Here is a 22,913-nt window from a genome sequence, read left to right as displayed (position 1 = left end):
TTAGATTATACATGATTTTATTGAATGATGAAGCAGGGCCAAGGGCCAGATGGCCTGATCCTGCCTCTGTTTCTTATGCTCTTATTCCACAAGAAACTCTTACCCATTCAGAGTGTCTTTGTCTGTGGTGTTTTCCCTTTTACTTTCATTTGAACTACAATGCAAATTGTACAATCTCATTATGCGGAACAAGGAATTGTGAATTCTCAGTTCAGTTTTCATTCTCATTTTCAGACATTACAACAGAAGTACAAAGTACAACAGGAAAGCAATAAATTGGAAACAAACGGCATTGGCATTTCAAGAATGTTCGGTTGTGCTGACATGAAATCTACAGATTAGATAACATAAGCTGTGTATAATTACTCACATTAGAAGTTGCATTTCTGCTGATAATAGGAACCTTTTCCTGTCCTCGCGTGACATTTGATTAAGCATCATATTCAGTTTCTTAATAGCCTGTTTTTGGAACAGAAACTCATAGAAATAAAAGTGAAGTAGGATTTTTCTTTTGATAAGTATATGATCCTATGTGGTACAATTTAAGTATTATCAAATTGTTCATCTTTCAAGAGATTGTTCACATAGATTTGGGGAAACTTCCTCCAATACATAGAGAAGACCAGATATTCCTTAGGATATAAAAACATCTTGGGCAGGATTCTCCGGTCGCCGACGGCGAAAGCGCGTGGAACACTTATGTTTTCTTTGTTTGTGGACCCCGCATAGCGGCTGCGGACTGTGTCCAGCGCCGCCAATCAGGGAGGGGGGGTGGCATTCTGCTGGCAGGGGGAGCTTCGGCAGGGGCTGGGGGGACTGGTCCGGGGGTGGCAAGGGGGAAATTATTTGGCAGGCCGGGTCCGCACCCGGCCGGCGCAATGTTGCACGGCGTGGCTGCCGGCCTGCATTTGTGCAGCCATTGACCCGGCAATTCTCCGGCCGTATCCGCAGGTAAAGGGGCTTTACGCTGCACGGCTGCTAGCCCCCCACCGGACGGAGGATTGGTACAGCTGTTGCGCCGTTTTCTCTGGCTTAAAACCCAACTGTTCCCACACCAGCGTCAGCACTTAGTCTGCAAATCGGAGAATCCAGCCCTATGATTCCATCTCTCCCTGGCCACTGTCAGAGGCGGAAACAGAATATTCATATCCCTGGTGTGGTGCAGACTCTAAGCTAAGTGTTGAACCTCAAAATATCTCAATCAGCAAAACTACCTATTTCAACGTCTGAAGCAACACCCGTCGCTGCCCTGGCCTCAGCTCATCTGCTGCTGGAATCTTCCTGTTATTGCCTGACTACAAATACATAAAACAAAAAAGAGTGGCTAAGGTAAATATTGGTCCTTTAGAGGATGAGAAGGGAGATTTAATAATGGGAGATGAGGAAATGGCTGAGGAACTGAACAGGTTTTTTGGGTCGGTCTTCACAGTGGAAGACACAAATAACATGCCAGTGACTGATGGAAATGAGGCTATGACAGGTGAGGACCTTGAGAGGATTGATATCACCAAGGAGGTAGTGATGGGCAAGCTAATGGGGCTAAAGGTAGACAAGTCTCCTGGCCCTGATGGAATGCATCCCAGAGTGCTAAAAGAGATGGCTAGGGAAATTGCAAATGCACTAGTGATAATTTACCAAAATTCACTAGACTCTGGGGTGGTCCCGGCGGATTGGAAATTAGCAAACGTGACACCACTGTTTAAAAAAGGAGGTAGGCAGAAAGTGGGTAATTATAGGCCAGTGAGCTTAACTTCGGTAGTAGGGAAGATGCTGGAATCTGTCATCAAGGATGAAATAGCGAGGCATCTGGATGGAAATTGTCCCATTGGACAGACGCAGCATGGGTTCATAAAGGGCAGATCGTGCCTAACTAATTTAGTGGAGTTTTTGAGGACATTAACAGTGCGGTAGATAACGGGGAGCCAATGGATGTGGTATATCTGGATTTCCAGAAAGCCTTTGACAAGGTGCCACACAAAAGGTTGTTGCATAAGATAAAGATGCATGGCATTCAGGGGAAAGTAGTAGCATGGATCGAGGATTGGTTAATTAATAGAAAGCAAAGAGTGGGGATTAATGGGTGTTTCTCTGGTTGGCAATCAGTAGCTAGTGGTGTCCCTCAGGGATCAGTGTTGGGCCCACAACTGTTCACAATTTACATAGATGATTTGGAGTTGGGGACCAAGGGCAATGTGTCCAAGTTTGCAGACGACACTAAGATAAGTGGTAAAGCAAAAAGTGCAGAGGATACTGGAAGTCTGCAGAGGGATTTGGATAGGCTAAGTGAATGGGCTAGGGTCTGGCAGATGGAATACAATGTTGACAAATGTGAGATTATCCATTTTGGTAGGAATAACAGCAAAAGGGATTATTATTTAAATGATAAAATATTAAAACATGCTGCTGGGCAGAGAGACCTGAGTGTGCTAGTGCATGAGTCACAGAAAGTTGGTTTTCAGGTGCAACAGGTGATTAAGAAGGCAAATGGAATTTTGTCCTTCATTGCTAGAGGGATGGAGTTTAAGACTAGGGAGGTTATGCTGCAATTGTATAAGGTGTTAGTGAGGCCACACCTGGAGTATTGTGTTCAGTTTTGGTCTCCTTACTTGAGAAAGGACGTACTGGCACTGGAGGGTGTGCAGAGGAGATTCACTAGGTTAATCCCAGAGTTGAAGGGGTTGGATTACGAGGAGAGGTTGAGTAGACTGGGACTGTACTCGTTGGAATTTAGAAGGATGAGGGGGGATCTTATAGAAACATATAAGATTATGAAGGGAATAGATAGGATAGATGCGGGCAGGTTGTTTCCACTGGCGGGTAAAAGCAGAACTAGGGGGCATAGCCTCAAAATAAGGGGAAGTAGATTTAGGACTGAGTTTAGGAGGAACTTCTTCACCCAAAGGGTTGTGAATCTATGGAATTCCTTGCCCAGTGAAGCAGTAGAGGCTCCTTCATTAAATGTTTTTAAGATAAAGATAGATAGTTTTTTGAAGAATAAAGGGATTAAGGGTTACGGTGTTCGGGCCGGAAAGTGGAGCTGAGTCCACAAAAGATCAGCCATGATCTCATTGAATGGTGGAGCAGGCTCGAGGGGCCAGATGGCCTACTCCTGCTCCTAGTTCTTATGTTCTTATGTACCCTAACGGACTCCAGACAGGCCCTCAAACCTTCCACTCTCCATCAACCTAAGCTTATCAAAAACTTTTCCACATATATCCCAAATCACATGAAGTCCCATTCTCCCATCATGACCCACATTGGATCCAGCAACACCTGGAACTGAAATTTCTCATCCTGGTCTCAAATCCCTCCATGCCATTACCCTCCCATAGCCCTTCAAACCTAAACTCTGGAAATTTGATCTTCTCTCTCTTTTGAGATTTTATTTATTCATTGGCAGTATGTGGGCATCGCCACTAGGCCAGCATTTAATGCCCACCCCTAATTGTCTTTGAGAATGTGATGGTGAGCTGCCTTCTTCAATCACTGCAGTCCATATGGTGTATGTACACTAACAGTGCTGTTCGGGAGGGAATTCCATGATTTGTACCCAGCAACAATGAAAGAACGGTGAGAAGGGCTGCGCGGTGATCATTCTTATCAATAACATAAAAGGCAGACACATCTGCGACAGGTAAATTGCCAAGGTCAAATACATCTTTCCCTCTCACTGGTTCCCTCACCACCTGCCCTTTAGGACTCAGCCAGCTCAATCAGTAGCGGTGCTCCGAACCACTCTTGATGATGGATACAAACGTCCTCCACTCAGAGAACATTGTGTGCAATTGCCCCTCAGAACTTCCGTCATGGAAGAATACGGATTGATCAGTTGAGGGAGAACGGTGGTTGGCAATCAGCAGGTTTTCTTGCGGATGTTTAACCTGATGCCATGTCACTTATTGGGATCCAGTGTCAACGTTGAGAAGTCCCAGGGTAATATCCTCCCAAGTGTATACCACTGTGGCTCCACATTTGGTGAGTCTGTCCTGTCGGTGGGACAAAACATATCCAGTGACGGCGATGGTGGTGTCAGACATATTGGGCGGGATTCTCCATTGGCCGATGCCAGAATCAGGAAAGGCGATTGGGCGGAGAATCGGTCGTGAGGCCAAAATCGTGGCCGGCTCCTGTGCCTCAACAGTGGTGTCAATGCGTTCCACTCTGCACGTACAGTAAATGCTGTTCGCATGTCCGGGCCTGATCCGTTATTCTTCGGAGCCTCTGTGATGATCAGAGGATTGGATAGGGTGGACAGTGAGAGCCTTTTTCCTCGGATGGTGATGTTTAGCACGAGGGGACATACCTTTAAATTGAGGGGAGATAGATATAAGACAGATGTCAGAGGTAGGTTCTTTACTCAGAGAGTAGTAAGGGCGTGGAATGCCCTGCCTGCAACAGTAGTGGACTTGCCAACACTAAGGGCATTCAAATGGTCATTGGATAGACATATGGACAATAAGGGAATAGTGTAGATGGGCTTTAGAGTGGTTTCACAGGTCGGCGCAACATCGAGGGCCGAAGGGCCTGTACTGCGCTACAATGTTCTATGTTCTATGCTTCGCCTCCGCCGGGGGATTTATCGACGACGGGTTCCACTTCTGGTTTCTGGCTATGGTCAGCACGGTAGCATAAGTGGCTAACACTGTGGCTTCACATCACCAGGGTTCCAGGTTCAATTCCCCGCTGGGTGACTGTCTGTAAGGAGTCTGCACTTTCTGCCCGTGTCTGCGTGGGTTTCCACCGGGTGCTCCGGTTTCCTCCCACAGTCCAAAGACGTGCAGGTTAGGTGGATTGGCCATGCTAAATTGTCCCTAGTGTCCAAAAAGATTAGGGGGGGTTATTGGGTTACGGGGATAGGGTGGAAGTGAGTCTTAAGTGGGTCAATGCAGACTCGAAGGGCCGAATGGCCTCCTTCTGCATTGTATGTTCTATGGCTTATGAGGGAAAGAGAGGAGGTGACACATGAAAAGGCCCGACTGTGGACTTCCGGTCCTGCCGGGGCGGGGGGGGGGGGCCCTCTGACAGGCATTGGGAGGTGAACAGGTGATGGGCTGTGGGTCGTGGTGACACCCCCCCCCCCAAACAGGGCCGAGGAATGGACTGCCATTGCTGGGGCCTACAAGGCAGTCACCTTGCTGAGCACCCCACTGACCGTCCACCATGGTCCACGGTTGAGTCACACGGGCCGTAAGAATGGCCAGAGGTGGGGATGGGGCAGAGTCAGCGGGGACATAGAGCAGAAGACATAGGAGGACATGTGGAGGCAGAGTCTGCAGAGCAGACCGGGGCCACCGTGTAGCTCGGTAGGCCTGTTTCAGCGGGGAGGGGGTATGCAGCACATTAACATGTCAGACAGTCACCCCCTGCAGGTAATGAACTTCGGAATTCAACCAAGAATGGTGGCCTTCATCCTAGTCGCCGCATCCCTGGGGATACATTGAGGCTGTACGAGATGGAGCTGTTCGAGGAGAAGCATGCAACAGCGGAGCATGCCCCAGAGGAACCGGAGGCAGCAGGTGATTACGGAGAGCCGGACGCCCAAGAGGCCAAGGAGGATGAGGAGTTGGAAAGGAGACGCTGCATCATGCCTTGTGTGAACCAGTAGCGCCTGTCGTTCGAGGACCTGCCAGACCAGGCATGCCATCGAAGACTCCAGCTAAACAGGGGTACAACGTGGCATATCTGCCAGATGATAGCACATCTGGCACTGTGGGGGTATGGGCGAGGTCACCCGATCCTGGTTGCCATCAACGTGACAGCCAGCCTGAACATTTACGTCATTGGGTCCTTCCAGGCATCGAGTGGGGACCTGTCCAGAATCTCACAGATTTTGGTGCATAGGTGCATCTGCACTATCACGGAGGCCCAAATGCTTGATCGGCACAATACATAAAATTCAATGTGGACCGAGCCCACCAGGATGCCTGGGCAGCGGGGTTCGCTGCCATCGCCAAGATGCCCAAGGCCAAGACGTGATCGACTGATGCATGTCGTCCTATGATCACTGGCCCAAGACAAGCCGGCCTCCACAAACCGAAAAGGGTTGCACTCGATGAACGTGCAGCTGGTGTATGACCATGAGATGTGCATCATTCATATCTGTGCCCGATACCCGGGTAGTATGCACGATGCCTTCATCCTGTCACACTCGATGGTTCCTGACCTCTTTGAGGCACACCCCGGGCTGAGGGATTGGTTCCTGGGTGACAGGGGTTTTCCGCTGTGGTTGTGGCAGACAAAATCTTATCCGGAGGCCAGACAGACGCGGACACCCGCTACAACGGAGCCCATGTCGTGACCAGGGGCATGATCAAGCAGTGCTTCAGCATCCTGAAGATGTGATTCAGGTACCTGGACCGCAATGGAGGGGCCCTCTAGTTAACGCTTGGAGAGCTTCCAATATCGTGGTGGCCTGCTGCATCCACTACAACATTGCGCAGCAGAGGGGTAATATGCTCGAGGAGGAGCATACGGGGAAGGGTAGGGATGGGCAGGACATTGGGCCCAGGCAGGCACAAGAGGCCGCACAACATGTGCGCCTGGACCGGCATGGATAGCATGCTCTGATCATCTCCAGGTTCTGTGACTAGAGGGCCTGGCCAGCGGCACGAACATCCCATCTCATCCCCATAGTGCTCCCACCCCGTCCTCTGATCAGCCTCCCTGTGCCACCCTCCCACCCTTGCAGCTCCCTCCGTGGTTTGTACCTGCCATACTATAGGGTGCGGGCGCTGGGTTGGCAATAACAGCAGGTCTGGCCCATGGGGTGAAGGATGATGACGACCCGATCTGGAATCTGCTCTGGTGCTCCTCGCCGTTTGACAACATCTGACGCCTTAACATGGTGCCATTTTCCACCATCCACCTCGGTGATCCCTGCATGTGAGCTGGTCATTTCATCACATGGGGTGGCGGAGGTGGGGACAATGGGGTTGTTGGAGGGAGTCGGAGTGGGGACGCTGGAGCAGTGAATGCACGCTGAACACGGGGCCCTGGCTCATTCCTCCCCCCCCCCTCACCCAGCACCCTGTCCCCAGGGCCTTCTCAGCGGCCAGCCCATCCCTCACAATCTTCTGACAGAGCGTCGAGGCAGGTTGTAACGTTGTGAACATGAGTTTATTGTGAACAAGTGAATTTATAAATACACACATTTGTGCCCTAGCCCTAACGCTACCAGCTTAACTAGTGTCTACCTTTCTGGCCTTTTGGGCCCTGAAGCTGCATCTAGGTGGATATCCAGGCGGTACATCAGGAATGGATGCGGCCTGCTGCAGTTCCTACCCTGTGACCTGGATCCCTTTGGCGGCTATCTGCTGGAGCGACGAGGTCTGGGTGGGCCCGGTAGCTGCTTAGCTGTCCCAAGTGGCGTGGTGTCACCCAGTTCTGCATGCTGCTCATCGAATGCGGCAGGAACAGGACGGGGTAGCCCAAAGCGCAGCGGTGTTCTGGCACCTTCCCCGCGGGTGTCACCGGACCCCATTGCCTCCTCCCCCCTCGGGGTGCCCGATGGCCTCATGCTGCTCCATGGGGCGGGGGCATGAGCGGAGCTAACCTCTGAGGCTCCCCCACCACCTGGAGCTGCCAGTCCTGGATGACTGCTCCCGTCCCGACCAGTCTCAATGCTTGCAGGCATGGACCACCTCCCTCTGGGATTGCGCCACATCATGCTATGACTGTGCCACCATCTTCCGGGTCTTTGCCAAATCAGGCAGTGACTGCGCCACCTCCCTCTGGGTCTGTGTCACGTCGGCCAACTCCCTGGCAATGCCGCCGACACCCTGAGCCATGGTCTGCTGTGACCGGGCCACTTTCTGGAGCGCCGCTTCAATGTCCAGGTAGCCCTATTACATGGCTGCCTGTGAAAGGGCAGCCTTCTCTTGGGCCTCGGCCACCGCCCGCACAGAATGCTCCATGCCTTGGACATCATGACCCACGACGCCGACCGTGCGGTGTTGGCCTGGATGGCACACATAGTATGCTCCACCGCCCGCTCTTGCAGGTGGTTCGACTCCTCCAACTGCACCTGCACGCACTGGATGGTTGCCAACACCCTCATGTAGCCCTGGCTCTGCGATTGCATCTCCACTGTAGGTTGGATCGCCCCTTCCAGAAGACCAAAATCCATCCAGACAGCAGCTAGACCCTGGATTCGGGCTGCCCTCCGACTGTCCACCCACTCGGGGGTTCCTATCTTCACCTGCTCTACCACTGCATGTGTGGCGCGCATCAAATAGTGCCCAGGAGCCTCTTCGCTAATGTACCCAACCGAGATGAGTGTCTCTGGGATGGTGGAGGGTGACCAGCTGTGACCAGAAAGTCAGTGTCGTCCCCGGACTGGTGCTCCATGGTGTCTTGGGCTGCGGCTCCCGTCGCTGTCCGTATCCTCTTTCTCGCTGCTCTCCACCTGGGGTTGTGATTGACATCAGGGTGGGGGGGGGGGGCACCTTGATGCCAACCTCCTTCCCACTCCCGCCGAACATCTCTAACGTATGATTCCATGAGTAAGTTAATATTTTGTTGCTGCTAATTAGTGGGTCAGTTTTCACAATTTTGGCACAAGCAGGGTGGACACGGTTGGGTACGCCATTGTCGTTTATGGGGCCTGGAGCGTGATCGAACCTGACTCAGTGATGCGACATGGCCGTTAAACTTGCGCGACTTGCAACGCTCAGAACGCCTTGTGAAATCTGACAAAACACTTCAAGACGCCGGGGTCTGGTGGAATTCTCCATTCCGGAGACTATGTGTTGACGCCAGAGCAAGATTCGCGCAGTGCTACGACATTAAAACAGGACCAATTCAATGACCGTTAAGGGTCTGGCACCGGCACCACGTGGACCACAATCAATTGCAATAACAAACGGTGCAGAATTCACTGGATTCATAATTGACACTCAGGAGGATCATAGAATCAACAGTGCAGAAGGAGGCCATTCGGCCCATCGAGTCTGCATCGGCTGTTGGAAAGAGCACCCTACTTAAGGCCATGCCTCCACCCTATCGGTGGATACAAAATGATTAGGGGGTTGGATAGGGTGGACAGTGAGAGCCTTCTCCCGCGGATGGAAATGGCTGGCACGAGGGGACATAACTTTAAACTGAGGGGTAATAGATATAGGACAGAGGTCAGAGGTAGGTTCTTTACGCAAAGAGTAGTGAGGCCGTGGAATGCCCTACCTGCTACAGTAGTGAACTCGCCAACATTGAGGGCATTTAAAAGTTTATTGGATAAACATATGGATGATAATGGTATAGTGTAGGTTAGATGGCTTTTGTTTCGGTGCAACATCGTGGGCCGAAGGGCCTGTACTGCGCTGTATTGTTCTATGTTCTATCCCCGTAACCCCACTTAACCTTTTTGGACACGAAGGGCAATTTATCATGGCCAATCCACCAAACCTGCACATCTTTGGACTGTGGGAGGAAACCGGAGCACCCAGAGGAAACCTCACAGACACGGGGAGAACGTGCAGACTCCGCACAGACAATGACCCAAGCCGGGAATCGAACCTGGGATCCTGGTGCCGTGAAGCAACTGTGCTAACCATTGCGCTGCCCCACAAGTTGCAGCTGCGTGTGCACACTTCACTCTCCACACACACCTTCCAGCCAACAAGATGGCAGTGAAGAGAGTGGCATTCTATTTTCCAGATGCCAAGCTGGAGACCCAGCTAGATGCTGTGGAGGAGAGTTGTCTCCTCCCCAGCTTGGGAAGGAGGCTGCCAGCCGCCGCCACTCATGGGCACAGGTGGCAGGGGCTGTAAGCACCATCAGCAACACTGACCGGTCAGCAGTCTCCTCAGGGCAGCCAGGGAGAGTTGGCAACTCTGTGCCCCTGGCAACAACCCCACCCCACACACCCGTAACCCTACTCCCCTCCACCCGGAGGACGACCTTGCATCAGATGCTGACACCCATACCAGCCGCCATAACTGGATGGCTGGCCACTGAAGCCACCGGCTACCCACCCCTAGCATGCGTCGGACTGACTAGCACTGGGTGTTTTCTGTTTCCCGAACCTCCCCTCCCCCTCCCCCCCAGGAGAAGGCCGCCCACAACTGCCAGGAGCGGGAAAAGACTGGAGGAGGACCGCTGGACCTGCGGCCCCTCACCGCAGCAGAGCAGCTGGCCCTGAGGAAAGGGCAGTCACTGGGGTGGAGGTCGGCGTCAAACAAGTGAGACACCACTGAGTTATGGTTCCCTGTGACTCGTGTCAACCCACCCCCTTACCCGCACACCACCCCTACTACCTGTCCCAATCATACCCTCCTTCCCAACACACACCCACCACCCCCACAACCCCCGGCCCGCGCTTGGCTTGTGTCTTGCAGACCTGCTGGTGGTTAGACAACGCTTTTGTTGTCCCCCACCCCCAGCCACAGCCAGTGCCCCAGGTGCTGGCCAGCGACGAGGACACCGACATGGACACAAACTCTAGACCCGAGTCCCTGGAGACCCCGCAGGTCGAGTCCAGGGATGACACAGATTTCCCATCACAGCTGTCTACAACACCCTCCACAATCACAGAGACACTCACCCTAGTTGGACACTTTAGTGAAGAGGCTCCAGGGACACTCTTTGCTGCACACCACAGACATATTCCGGTACAGCAAATGGAGGTAGAAACTTCCAAAGGGTCGGGCGGTCGGAGGGCGGGCCGGCCCCAGCGACTAGCTTCCGTACAAACGAGTTTCGGGCAACTGCAAGAGATAGTTCCATCGATCATGGAGTTGCAGTTGCAGAGCCAGGAACTACATGAGGGGTTATTGGCGAGCATCCAGCAGGTGCAGGGATAAAACCACGAGGTGGTGCCAGCAATGCGAGCCACCCAAGCCAAAACTGCACGGTCTGGGGTGGAGGCCTTGGGAGGGGGTGCAAGGGTTTCGGCCATGGATCAGCATGTCCAAGGCCTGGCGCAATCTGTGCAGGCGGTAGAAAAGGCCCGGACAGGGCTGCCCTTTCACAGCCAGATTGACCTAGACATTGCAGCGGCGCTCCTCACCAGGGCCCAGTCACAGTGACCCATGGTTGAGAGCTTCGGCATTGCCCAGGTACTGGCCGACGTGGCACAGACACAGAGGGAGATGGCCCAGTCCGAGAAGGAGATGACACAGTCACTGGCTGATGTAGTACAGACCCAGAAGGTGATGGCACAGTGCAGCGCGATGTGGCGCAGTCCCAAATGGCGATGGTCCAGATCCTGTGCTCCATGCCAAGAGTTTCTGACCCAGGCTGATACAGCAGCAGGCCACCAGGACTGGAAGCGCAGGTGGCGGAAGAGCCTCAGGGGATAACTCCGCTCGCACTCCCGTCCCATGAACTGGCCCGGAAGCCATCGGGCACCCCGAGGGAGGAGGAGGTGATGCAGCCTTTGTCACTGACTCCTGCAGGGAGTTGGTGGAACGCCAAAGCACCTCGCACTCCCGCCCCTCCTGTCCCTGGCGCATCTGGAGAGCAGCAGGCAGAACAGGGCGGCACCATGTCGCCTGGGAAACCCGAACAGCAGCCCTGTTGCCCCAGAAGACGGGAACCCAGGTGGCAGGGCAGGAATCACAGCAGGCCGCTTCCACTCCTGATGTACCGTCTGGAGATCCATCTAGATGTAGCGTTAGGGCCCATAAGGCCAGAAAAGTAGACACCAATTAAATTGGCATGGGTACTGGGCACAGTTTATTGATAGGGGCTATGGCACGGATCTGTATATATGTGCACAATGTTATAACCTGCCTCGGTGCTCTGTCAGGTGGGTGTGAGGGGTGGGCTGGCCGCAGAGGGGAGGCAGGGGGATAGGCGGATGTTGGATATGGGCTTGGCTCGGGGAACACGGTTCAGCCAACCCCATCCCCATACCCCCTCCCCCACCACCACATCCCCACCTCCACCACTCCAGGGAATCTATGGGACTATGTGATAGAATGACCATCTCACGTGCAGATATCACCCAGGTAGACGGTGGAAAGTGCTACCATAGTCAGGAGTCAGACGTTGTCAAATGAAGCAGAGCACCAGAGCTCATCGCACAGCGGGTCGTCCTCATCCTCCATCCCATTGACAATACCCGCTGTTACTGCCAAACCAGGGCCCGCCCCCATAGTGCGGCGGGAAGGTATCACGGAGGAAGATGCGAGCGGGTGGGTGGTTGGCCGGAGATTGGGGGGGGGTGGAATGTGGTGTCTGTACCCCTGACCAGATCCCCCCCACCCTACCCAATCGGTGAACCTTGAGGCGATCAGAATGTCCCATATGCATTGGTCCCGGCCTCCCGTGCCTGCCTGGGTATCATGCCCTGCCCATCATCGGCCTCCCCCACATCCTTCTCGTTGGACAAGGCCTGACGGTTCATCCTCCTGCTCCAGCACCTCGCCCCTCTGCTGCAACCCTCCCAGTGCCATATTAGCAGGCCTCTCCAGAGGGTCCAGGCACCTGAATCGCATCTTCAGCATGCCGAAGCACCGCACAATCACGTTAATGATGTCTTCGTGGGCGTCATTAGCAGGTCTCCACGTCGGACTGCAGCCTCTGGATAGGCATCATTAGCCACGACCACAGTGGATAACCGCTGTCGCCCAGCTAGGGGTGTGCCTCAAAGAGGCTGAGAATTGTCGAGTGTGCCAGGATGAAGGCGTTGTGCACATTGCCTGTGTATAGGGCGCAGGCGTGCATGATGCTCATCAGATTGTCACACACCAGCTGCACGTTCATTGAGTGGAACCCCTTTTAGAACATAGAACATAGAACGATACAGCGCAGTACAGGCCCTTCGGCCCATGATGTTGCACCGAAACAAAAGCCATCTAACCTACACTATGCCATTATCATCCATATGTTTATCCAATAGACTTTTAAATGCCCTCAATGTTGGCGAGTTCACTACTGTAACAGGTAGGGCATTCCACGGCCTCACTACTCTTTGCGTATAGAGCCTACCTCTGACCTCTGTCCTATATCTATTACCCCTCAGTTTAAAGCTATGTCCCCTCGTGCCAGCCATTTCCATCCGCGGGAGAAGGCTCTCACTGTCCACCCTATCCAACCCCCTGATCATTTTGTATGCCTCTATTAAGTCTCCTCTTAACCTTCTTCTCTCCAACGAAAACAACCTCAAGTCCATCAGCCTTTCCTCATAAGATTTTCCCTCCATACCAGGCAACATCCTGGTAAATCTCCTCTGCACCCGCTCCAAAGCCACCACATTCTTCCTATAATGCGGTGACCAGAACTCCAAATGCGGCCGCACCAGAGTTCTGTACAGCTGCAACATGACCTCCTGACTCCGGAACTCAATCCCTCTACCAATAAAGGCCAACACTCCATAGGCCTTCTTCACAACCCTATCAACCTGGGTGGCAACTTTCAGGAAAAAGGCCACCAGTGCTGGGACAATTGCGATTTGGCGTGAAACTGCCGCCCGCCACAATTTTGGTGTCAGAACTGATTCTCCGCCCAATCGCATTTCCTGATTCCGGCATCAGCCGGCGGACAATCCCGCTTATCTTTAAGTTATTATTCCATGAGTATGACGATATTTTATTGCTAATTTGTGGGACAGCTTTCCCAATTTTGGCACAAGCACCCAGGTGTACGAAAGAAGATTTTTCAAGATGAATAGGGCTGGGTGTGCCGTTAGGTGAATTGGACATTCTGAATTCTCCCTCTGTGTACCCGAACAGGTATGTGACACAGTAGCTTCATTGCAGTGTTAATGTAAGTCTACTTGTGACAATATAGATTATTACAATAATTAAGATGATCATTAGAGTGCGTTCAGAGGATGGGTGTGAGCGCACAGTCAGCAAAAAGACAGGAGTCAGACTTTGGCAAAAACAGAGTTTACCTGTGCTCATCACCCTCCTGCCTTGTATGTTGACCAGCTGGCAATGCCAATACAGGGAAGGAGAGGAATGGGAGGGAAGGAGGGAATGGGGAGAAAGGAGGAGAATGGTGGGGGACAGGAGGGGAATGAGGGAAGGGGGAGGGGTGAGCTGGCAGACAAAACCTCGTCCTATGAGAAGCGGACGAGGATTAGGGCGTCTCTGGAACTCTGGGCATTCCGTAACATTGCCGCACCTGTCCTCCATGCTCCATCTCCTCCTACGGCTCCTCCCTGGGCTCGTCCATCATCCCCTCCTGGTCTGGCGCCCCCTCCGCAGACAAGGGTGCATGTCCCTCCTCCTCCAGCATGTCGCCCTGCTGCTGTGCCAGGTTGCGGAGGGCACAGCAAACCACCACAAAGCAGGAGATCATCTGGGTGGTGTACTGCCACGCACCAGCAGAGCAGTCCAAGTATCGGAACTGTAATTTGAGCAATTTGATGCACCACTCAATGACAGCACAGGTGACAACATGGCCTGGTTATATTAGGTCTACGCCTCGGTCTCCGGCCTCCACACTGGAGTCACCAGCCAGGACATCGGCGGGTACCCCATATCCCACAAGAGCCAATCCGTCATATAGTGGTGGTCCTGGGGGATCTCCAAGTGTCTCAGGATGCAACTGTCATGCACGCTCCATTAGACCATACTGCCTATCGAGTCTGCTCCGCCATTCAATCATGGCTGATATTTTTCCCATCCCCATTCTCCTGCCTTCTCCCCATAACCCCTGATCCCCTTATTAATCAAGAACCGATCTATCTCTGTCTTAAAGACAATGATTTGGCCTCCATATCCTTCTGTGGCTAAGCATCCCACAGAATCACCACCCTCTGGCTGAAGAAATTCCTTCTCATCTCTGTTTTAAAGGATCATCACTTTAGTCTGAGATCGTGTCCTCTGCTTCTGGTTTTTCCTCCTAGTGAAAACATCCTCTCCGCGTCCATTCTATCCAGGCCCCGCGGTATCCTGTATGCTTCAACAAGATTAGGGGGCATCCTTCTAAACGCCAATGAGTACAGACCCAGAGTCCGTAACCGTTCCTCATATGACAAGCTCTTCATTCCAGGGATCATTCTTGTGAATTTCCTTTCCAAGGCCAGCACACCCTTCCTTAGATACAGGCTCAAAACTGTTCACAATACTTGGGGTCTGACCAGAGCCTTATATAGCCTCAGAAGGACATCCCTGGTCTTGTATTCTAGCCCGCTCGACATGAATGCTAACATTGCATTTACCTTCCGAATTGCCTTAAGAGAATCGTGAACAAGGACTCCCAAGTCACAAGTCCCTTTGTGCTTCTGATTTCCTAAGCATTTCCCCATTTAGAAAATAGTCTATGCCTCCATTTCTCTTTCCAAAGTGCACAACCTCACACTTTTCCACATTGTATTCCATCTACCACTTCTTTGCCCACTCTCCTAGCCTGTCCAGGTCCTTCTGCAGCCCGCCTGCTTCCTCAATACTACCTGTCCCTCTACAGATCTTTCCATCATCTGCAAACTTAGCAACAGTGCCTTCAGTCAGATCATTCATGTATACTGTGAAAAGCTGTGGTCCCAGCACAGACCCTGAGGCACACCACTAGTCACCGGCTGCCATCTTGAAAAAGACCCCTTGATCCCCACTCTCTGTCTTCTGCCAGTCAGCCAATCCTCTATCCATGCCAAGATCTTATCCTGAACAACACTTGACTTATTTAATAGTCTCCTATGCGGCACCTTGTAAAAGGCCTTCTGAAAATCTAAATAAATCACGTCCACTGGTTCTCCGTTGTCTAACTTCCTTGTTACTTCCTCAAAGAACTCTAACAGCTTTGTCAGACATGACCTCCCCATGACGAAGCCGTGCTGACTCAGTCCTATTTTATCATGCACTTCCAAGTACTCCACAATTTCATCTTCAATAATGGAATCTTACCAATGACAAAAGTCAGGCTAAACGACTACAATTTCCCAACTTCTGGCTCCCTCCCTTCTTAATGTAACAGCGGTGTTACATTAGCCACTTTCCTGTCCTCTGGGACCCTTCTTGCCTCCAGTGATTCCTGAAAGATCACCACCAATGCCTCCACAATATCCTCAGCTATCTCTTTTAAAACCCTGGGGTGGAGTCCATTCGGTCCTGGTGATTTGTTCACCTTCAGACCTTTCAGTTTCCCCAGAACCTTCTCCTTAATGATGGTCACTGCACTCACCTGTCCCCTGATTCTCCTGGAGCTCTGGCATCCAACTGGTGTCTTCCAACGTGAAGACTGATGCAAAGTAACTATTCAGTTCCTCTGCCATTTATTTGTTTCCTATTTTTACTTCTCCAGCCACATTTTCCAGTGGTCCAATGTCTATTTTTGCCTATCTCTTACCCTTTATATATTGAAAAAAAACTTCCCATCTTCCATTTTATTACTCGCAAGCTTGCACTCATTTTTCATCTTCTCTCCCCTTATTGCTTTTTTAGTTGTTCTCTGCTCGCTTTTAAAGGCTTCCCAATGCTCTGGCTTCCCATTAATCCTCACCACTTTGTATGTTTTTCTTTTGCTTTTATGCTGTCTTTGACTTCCCTCGTAAGCCATGGATGCCTTGTCCTTAGCATATTTCCTCCTCCTTGGGATGGATTTCTGCTGTGCCTCCCGAATATACCCCCAAAACTCCTGCCATTGCTGTTCCACTGTCTTCCGTGCTCGGCTCCTTTTCCAATCAACTCTGGCCAGCTCCTCCCTCATGTCTTTGTAGTTACCCTTATTTAATTGGAATACCGTTACATCTGGTTGCAGCTTCTCCCACTCAAACTGCAGGGTAAATTCTATCATATTGTGGTCACAGCTCCCCTAAGGGTTCCTTCACCTTCAGTTTCCTAATCAAGTCTGCCTCATTACACATCATCAAATCCAGTTCCCTAGTTGGCTCCGTCATAAGATGCTCCAAAAAAAACATTTTAGACATTCCATAAATTCCTTTTCTTGGCATCAACGACCAACCTGATTTTCCCAGTCCACCTGCACATTGAAGTCCCCATGATTATTGTAACATTGCCATTTTCCTGAGGGCTGGAGGCCTGTACATAACTCCCACCAGGGTATTTTTACCTTTGCGATTCCCCAACTCTACCCACAGAGATTCTATGCCTTACATAGAACATAGAACTGTACAGCACAGTACAGGCCCTTCGGCCCACGATGTTGTGCTGAACTAGTCTGAAACTAAGATTAAATCAACCTACTCCCAATCATTTTAGTGAATTCCATATGCCTATCCAATAACCGCTTGAAAGTTCCTAAAGTGTCCAACTCCACTACCATAGCTGGGAGGGCATTCCATGCCCCAACCACTCTCTGAGTCAAGAACCGACCTCTGACATCCCTCATATGGTTTAGGTAAAATTGTGTTGCATAGGATAGGACAGTGTAGAGCCTAAGTATGGGTTCCCCGTTTGGTCAGAGGATGAAGACGACACAGTAATGTGATCCTTCACGCTTCGCGTTGAGGATTACAAGGAGGGAGTGTAGCCATCTGGGATGGCCACGTCCCGATTACAAAATGGATACTTGCAAAGAATGCAGGGAAAATTGGACAATACTGAAAAGCAAGCAGGTGCAAGGTCTGTCTGTTGATTAGAGCAGTGGCTCTCAGACAGGACCGGTACTGCTAAGCCATCTACATATTAATGAGCCATCTCCGGGAACAAAAGGCAACATTTAGATAAACAATGTAAAGGCAGACACCCCGGCACCAGAGGAGACTCAAACAAAGCAAACCAACGGCCACCTAGGACACACCCAGCAACCAGGGAACCCAATCCTCTATTGGAGGAAGATCGATAAGAATGATTGGGAAAGGCCCAATTAATTGAAGCCAAGTTCAAGGCCCGCCCAAAAGCGCACAAAGCCCTTTCGGGTATAAAAAGTATTCCCCAAGAGAGAATCTCCCTTCTTTGGCCTTGGCTCTCAGCGAAGAGAGACCAGCCTAGCAGCTACGCCAGCCCAAGTAAGTTTCAAGTCAACGCACGCTACGAGATAGACGCTCCTAGTTGCTATCCTGTAAACAGCTCAACCCAGTAGCCTCAGAACCGAGCAACGGCCATTGTTCCTCTGACTGAGGGGGCACCCGAAGCTAAGTATAGGCTTTAGTAATAGTGATAGTTTAGGTTGTAGAGTTTTATGCATGAGTAGATTTCACTGTGTGTAAATAAATGAGCATTGCTTTTGAACTTACTAACTGGTGTATCGAGTCAGTATTTGGTTCTGAACCTTGTGGCACTGTCGAAAGATACTTGGCGACTCTTGAGCAAACGTAATTAAACAGAGCCAAATTAAGAGACAACACCAAAGAGAGCAACAGTGGCAACTTTCAGAGATCTATGGCCATGAACACCGAGATCTCTCAGCTCCTCCACATTCTTCAGAACCCTGCCGTTAACCCTGTAATCCGTATTCAAATTTATCCAACCAAAATGAATCACCTCACACTCATCAGGGTTAAATTCCATCTGCCATTTTTCGGCCCAGCTCTGCATCCTATCAATGTCTCTTTGCAGCCTACAACAGCCCTCCACATTATCCACTACTCCACCAATCTTGGTGCCATCAGCAAATTTACTAACCCAACCTTCAACTCCATTATCCAAGTCATTGATAAAAACCACAAATAGCAAAGGACCCAGCACTGATCCCTGTGATGCACCGCTGGTGACTGGGCTCCAGGATGAAAATTTATCATCTACCACCGCCCTCTGTCTTCTATGTGACAGCCAGTTACTGATCCAATCGGCCAAATTTCCCTCTATGACATGCCTCCTTACTTTCTGCATGAGCCGACCATGGGGCACCTTATCAAACGCCTTACTAAAATCCATGTATACAACATCAACTGCTCTACCTTCATCTATGTACTTAGTTACCTCCTCAAAGAATACAATCAAACTTGTATTCTTGCATCTCAAACTTGTATCTCACAAATCCGTGCTGATTATCCTGGATTAAGCTGTATCTTTCCAAATGATCATAAATCCTACCCCTCAGGACCCTTTCCAATAATTTACCTATGACCGAAGTGAGACTAACCGGCCTATAATTCCCAGGGTTATACCTATTCCCTTCATTGAACAAGGGGATAACATTCACCTCTCTCCAGTCTTCTCGCACTATTCCGATAGACAGTGAGGACATAAAGATCAAAGCCAAAGGCTCTGCAATCTCATCCCTCGCCTCCCAAAGAATCCTAGGATATATCCCATTAGGCCCAGGGTACTTATCTATCCTCAGGCTTCTCAAAATTTCTAATACATCTGCCTTCCGAATCTCTACCTCCTCCAGCCTACCAGCCTGTATCGCGCTATCCTCCTCAACAACATGGCCCCTCTTCTTTGTGAACACTGAAGAAAAGTATTCATTTCGGGCCTCTCCTATATCTTCAGACTCCATGCACATGTTCCCACTACTGTCATTGACTGGCCCTAACTTCACCTTGGTCATTCTTTTATTCCTCACAAAAGTGTAAAAAGCCTTGGGGTTTTCCTTGATCCAACCCACCAAGGACTTCTCATGCCCCCTCCTAGCTCTCCTAAGCCCTTTCTTGAGATCCTTCCGAGCTATCTTGTATCCCTCAAGTGCCCTAACTGAACCTTGTTTTCTCATCAAGGAACAAAGAACAAAGAAATGTACAGCACAAGAACAGGCCCTTCGGCCCTCCAAGCGCGTGCCGACCATGCTGCCCGACTAAACTACAATCTTCTACACTTCCTGGGTCCGTATCCCTCTATTCCCATCCTAATCATGTATTTGTCAAGATGCCCCTTAAATGTCACTATCGTCCCTGCTTCCACCACCTCCTCCGGTAGCGAGTTCCAGGCACCCACTACCCTCTGCGTAAAAAACTTGCCTCGTACATCTACTCTAAACCTTGCCCCTCTCACCTTAAACCTATGCTCCCTAATAATTGACACCTCTACCCCAGGGAAAAGCCTCTGACTATCCATTCTGTCTATGCCCCCATAATTTTGTAGACCTCTATCAGGTCGCCCCTCAACATCCTTCGTTCCAGTGAGAACAAACCGAGTTTATTCAACCGCTCCTCATAGCTAATGCCCTCCATACCAGGCAACATTCTGGTAAATCTCTTCTGCACCCTCTCTAAAGCCTCCACATCCTTCTGGTAGTGTGGCAACCAGAATTGAACACTATACTCCAAGTGTGGCCTAACTAAGGTTCTATACAGCTGCAACATGACTTGCCAATTCTTATACTCAATGTCCCGGCCAATGAAGGCAAGCATGCCGTATGCCTTCTTGACTACCTTCTCCACCTGTGTTGCCCCTTTCAGTGACCTGTGGATCTGTACTCCTAGATCTCTTTGACTTTCAATACTCTTGAGGGTTCTACCATTCACTGAAAATTCCCAACCTGCATTAGACCTTCCAAAATGCATTACCTCACATTTGTCCGGATTAAACTCCATCTGCCATCTCTCCGCCCAAGTCTCCAAACAATCTAAATCCTGCTGTATCCTCTGACAGTCCTCATCGCTATCCGCAATTCCACCAACCTTTGTGTCGTCTGCAAACTTGCTAATCAGACCAGTTACATTTTCCTCCAAATCATTTATATACACTACAAACATCAAAGGTCCCAGCACTGATCCCTGTGGAACACCACTGGTCACAGCCCTCCAATTAGAAAAGCATCCTTCCATTGCTACTCTCTGCCTTCTATGACCTAGCCAGTTCTGTATCCACCTTGCCAGCTCACCCCTGATCCCGTGTGACTTCACCTTTTGTACTAGTCTACCATGTACTTGTCAAAGGCCTTACTGAAGTCCATATAGACAACATCCACTGCCCTACCTGCATCAATCATCTTAGTGACCTCCTCGAAAAACTCTATCAAGTTACTGAGACACGACCTCCCCTTCACAAAACCATGCTGCCTCTCACTAATAGATCCATTTGCTTCCAAATGGGAGTAGATCCTGTTTCGAAGAATTCTCTCCTGTAATTTCCCTACCACTGAAGTAAGGCTCACCGGCCTGTAGTTCCCTGGATTATCCTTGCTACATAAGCCCCCATTATCATCGTTACATAAGCCCCCTTCTTCCTCTTGACAAGACATTCAACCTCCTTTGTAAACCATGGTTCCCTCACTCGACCATTTCCACCCTGCCTGACAGGGACATACATATCAAGGACACGCAGTATTTGCTCCTTGAATAAGCTTCACATCTCAATTGTGCCTATCCCTGACAGTTCCTGTTTCCATCTTATGCTCCCCAATTCTTGCCTAATCGCATCGTAATTATCCTTCCCCCAGTTATAAACCTTGCCCTGCCGTATGTTCCTATCCCTCTCCATTGCTATAGTGGAAGTCACCAAATTGTGGTCACTATCTCCAAAGTGCTCTCCCAAATCTAACACTTGGCCCGGGTCATTACCCAGTACCAAATACAATGTGGCCCCGCCTCTTGTCAGTCTATCCACATATTGTGTGAGGAAACCCTCCTGCACACACTGGATAAAAACAGCCCCTTCCAAACTATTCGAATTATAGTGGTTCCAATCAATATTTGGAAAGTTAAAGTCACCCATGACAACTACCCTGTGACTACCGCACCTGTCCAAAATCTGCATTGCAATCTTTTCCTCCACATCTCTGTTACTGTTCGGGGGCTTATAGAAAACTCCGAACAAAGTGACTGCTCCTTTCCTATTTCTACCCACTCACATAACTGGTTGGCAGTTAAGTGTCAGTCACCTTAATCTACTTTGATCTAAAAGCAGGTGGGGGAGGAGAGTAAACTCAGGCCAATTTAAAAGAGCAACTTGTAACTCACTCTCAGTGAGTTCTCCCAGTGATCCAGAGAACACACAGCCAGAGTGAGACACAGCTAAGAGTGAGTTGGGGAATTTGAAGCTAGGTGGGAATTAGGTGCTTTTTAACCCTGGTAAGTAGTTTTTTTGTTTTCCTTTTCTTTTCATTGGTATATTTATTTATCTTTTCTTCATGTTTTTTGGGGGGAATTGTAGTTGTTGATGTTAACTGAAGGTTTAAGACATGGCAGGAGATCCTAGACCTGTGTCATGCTCCGCGTGTGCGATGTGGAAGCTCGGGGACACGGCCACTGTCCCTGGCTCCCTCACGTGCAAGAGGTATGTCCAGTTGCAGCTCCTGTTAGACCGCTTAACGGCTCTGGAGCTGCGGATGGACTCACTTTGCAGCATCCGTGATGCTGAGGACATTGTGGATAGCACGTTTAGCGTGTTTGTCACACCGCAGGTGAAAGTTACTGAGGGAGATAGAAAATGGGTGACCAAAAGACAGAGCAAGAGTAGAAAGGCAGTGCAGGTGTCCCCTGCGGTCATCTCCCTGCAAAACAGATATACCGCTTTGGATACTGTTGAGGGAGATGGCTCACCAGGGCAAGGCAGCAGCAGCCAGGTTCATGCCACCGTGGCTGGCTCTGCTTAGCAGCAGGGCTGGAAGAAGAAAGGCAGGGCTATAGTGATAGGGGACTCAATTGTAAGGGGAATAAACAGGCGGTTCTGCGGACGCAATCGAGACTCCAGGATGGTATGTTGCCTCCCTGGTGCAAGGGTCAAGGATGTCTCTGAGCAGCTGCAGGACATTCTGGGGGGGGTGGGTGGGTGAACAGCCAGCTGTCGTGGTGCACATAGGCACCAACGATATAGGTAAAAAATGGGCCGAGGTCCTACAAGCTGAATTCAGGGAGTTAGGAGTTAAACTAAAAAGTAGGACCTCAAAGGTAGTAATCTCAGGATTGCGCCCTGTGCCACGAGCTAGTCAGAGTAGGAATGTCAGTATAGATAGAATGAATGCGTGGCTCGAGAGATGGTGCAAGAGGGAGGGATTCAAATTCCTGGGGCATTGGAACCGGTTCTGGGGGAGGTGGGACCAGTACAAACCGGACGATCTGCACCTGGGCAGGACTGGAACCGATGTCCTAGGGGAGGGGGCGGTTTGCTAGAGCTGTTGGGGAGGGTTTAAACTAATGTGGCAGGGGGATGGGAACCAATTCAGGAAGTTGGTAGGTAGTA

The 22,913-nt window shown here is 50.5% G+C and overlaps 1 protein-coding gene across 1 annotated transcript in view; it reads right to left on the bottom strand.

Moving 5' to 3' along the window:
• The window catches only part of LOC140428891 (synaptonemal complex protein 2-like), a 573,438-nt gene that overhangs the window by 448,872 nt on the left and 101,653 nt on the right, over positions 1-22,913 (bottom strand). Inside the window, exon 4 of the mRNA XM_072515538.1 lies at positions 371-459. Within this exon, the coding sequence (XP_072371639.1) occupies positions 371-459 (89 nt within the window). The remainder of the gene's footprint in view (positions 1-370; positions 460-22,913) is intronic.

This window comes from Scyliorhinus torazame, chromosome 8, assembly GCF_047496885.1.
Source record: "Scyliorhinus torazame isolate Kashiwa2021f chromosome 8, sScyTor2.1, whole genome shotgun sequence".
Lineage (NCBI taxonomy): Eukaryota > Metazoa > Chordata > Chondrichthyes > Carcharhiniformes > Scyliorhinidae > Scyliorhinus > Scyliorhinus torazame.
The sequence above is the reverse complement of the archived record's forward strand: the minus strand, read 5'-3'. Positions and strand labels throughout refer to the sequence as shown.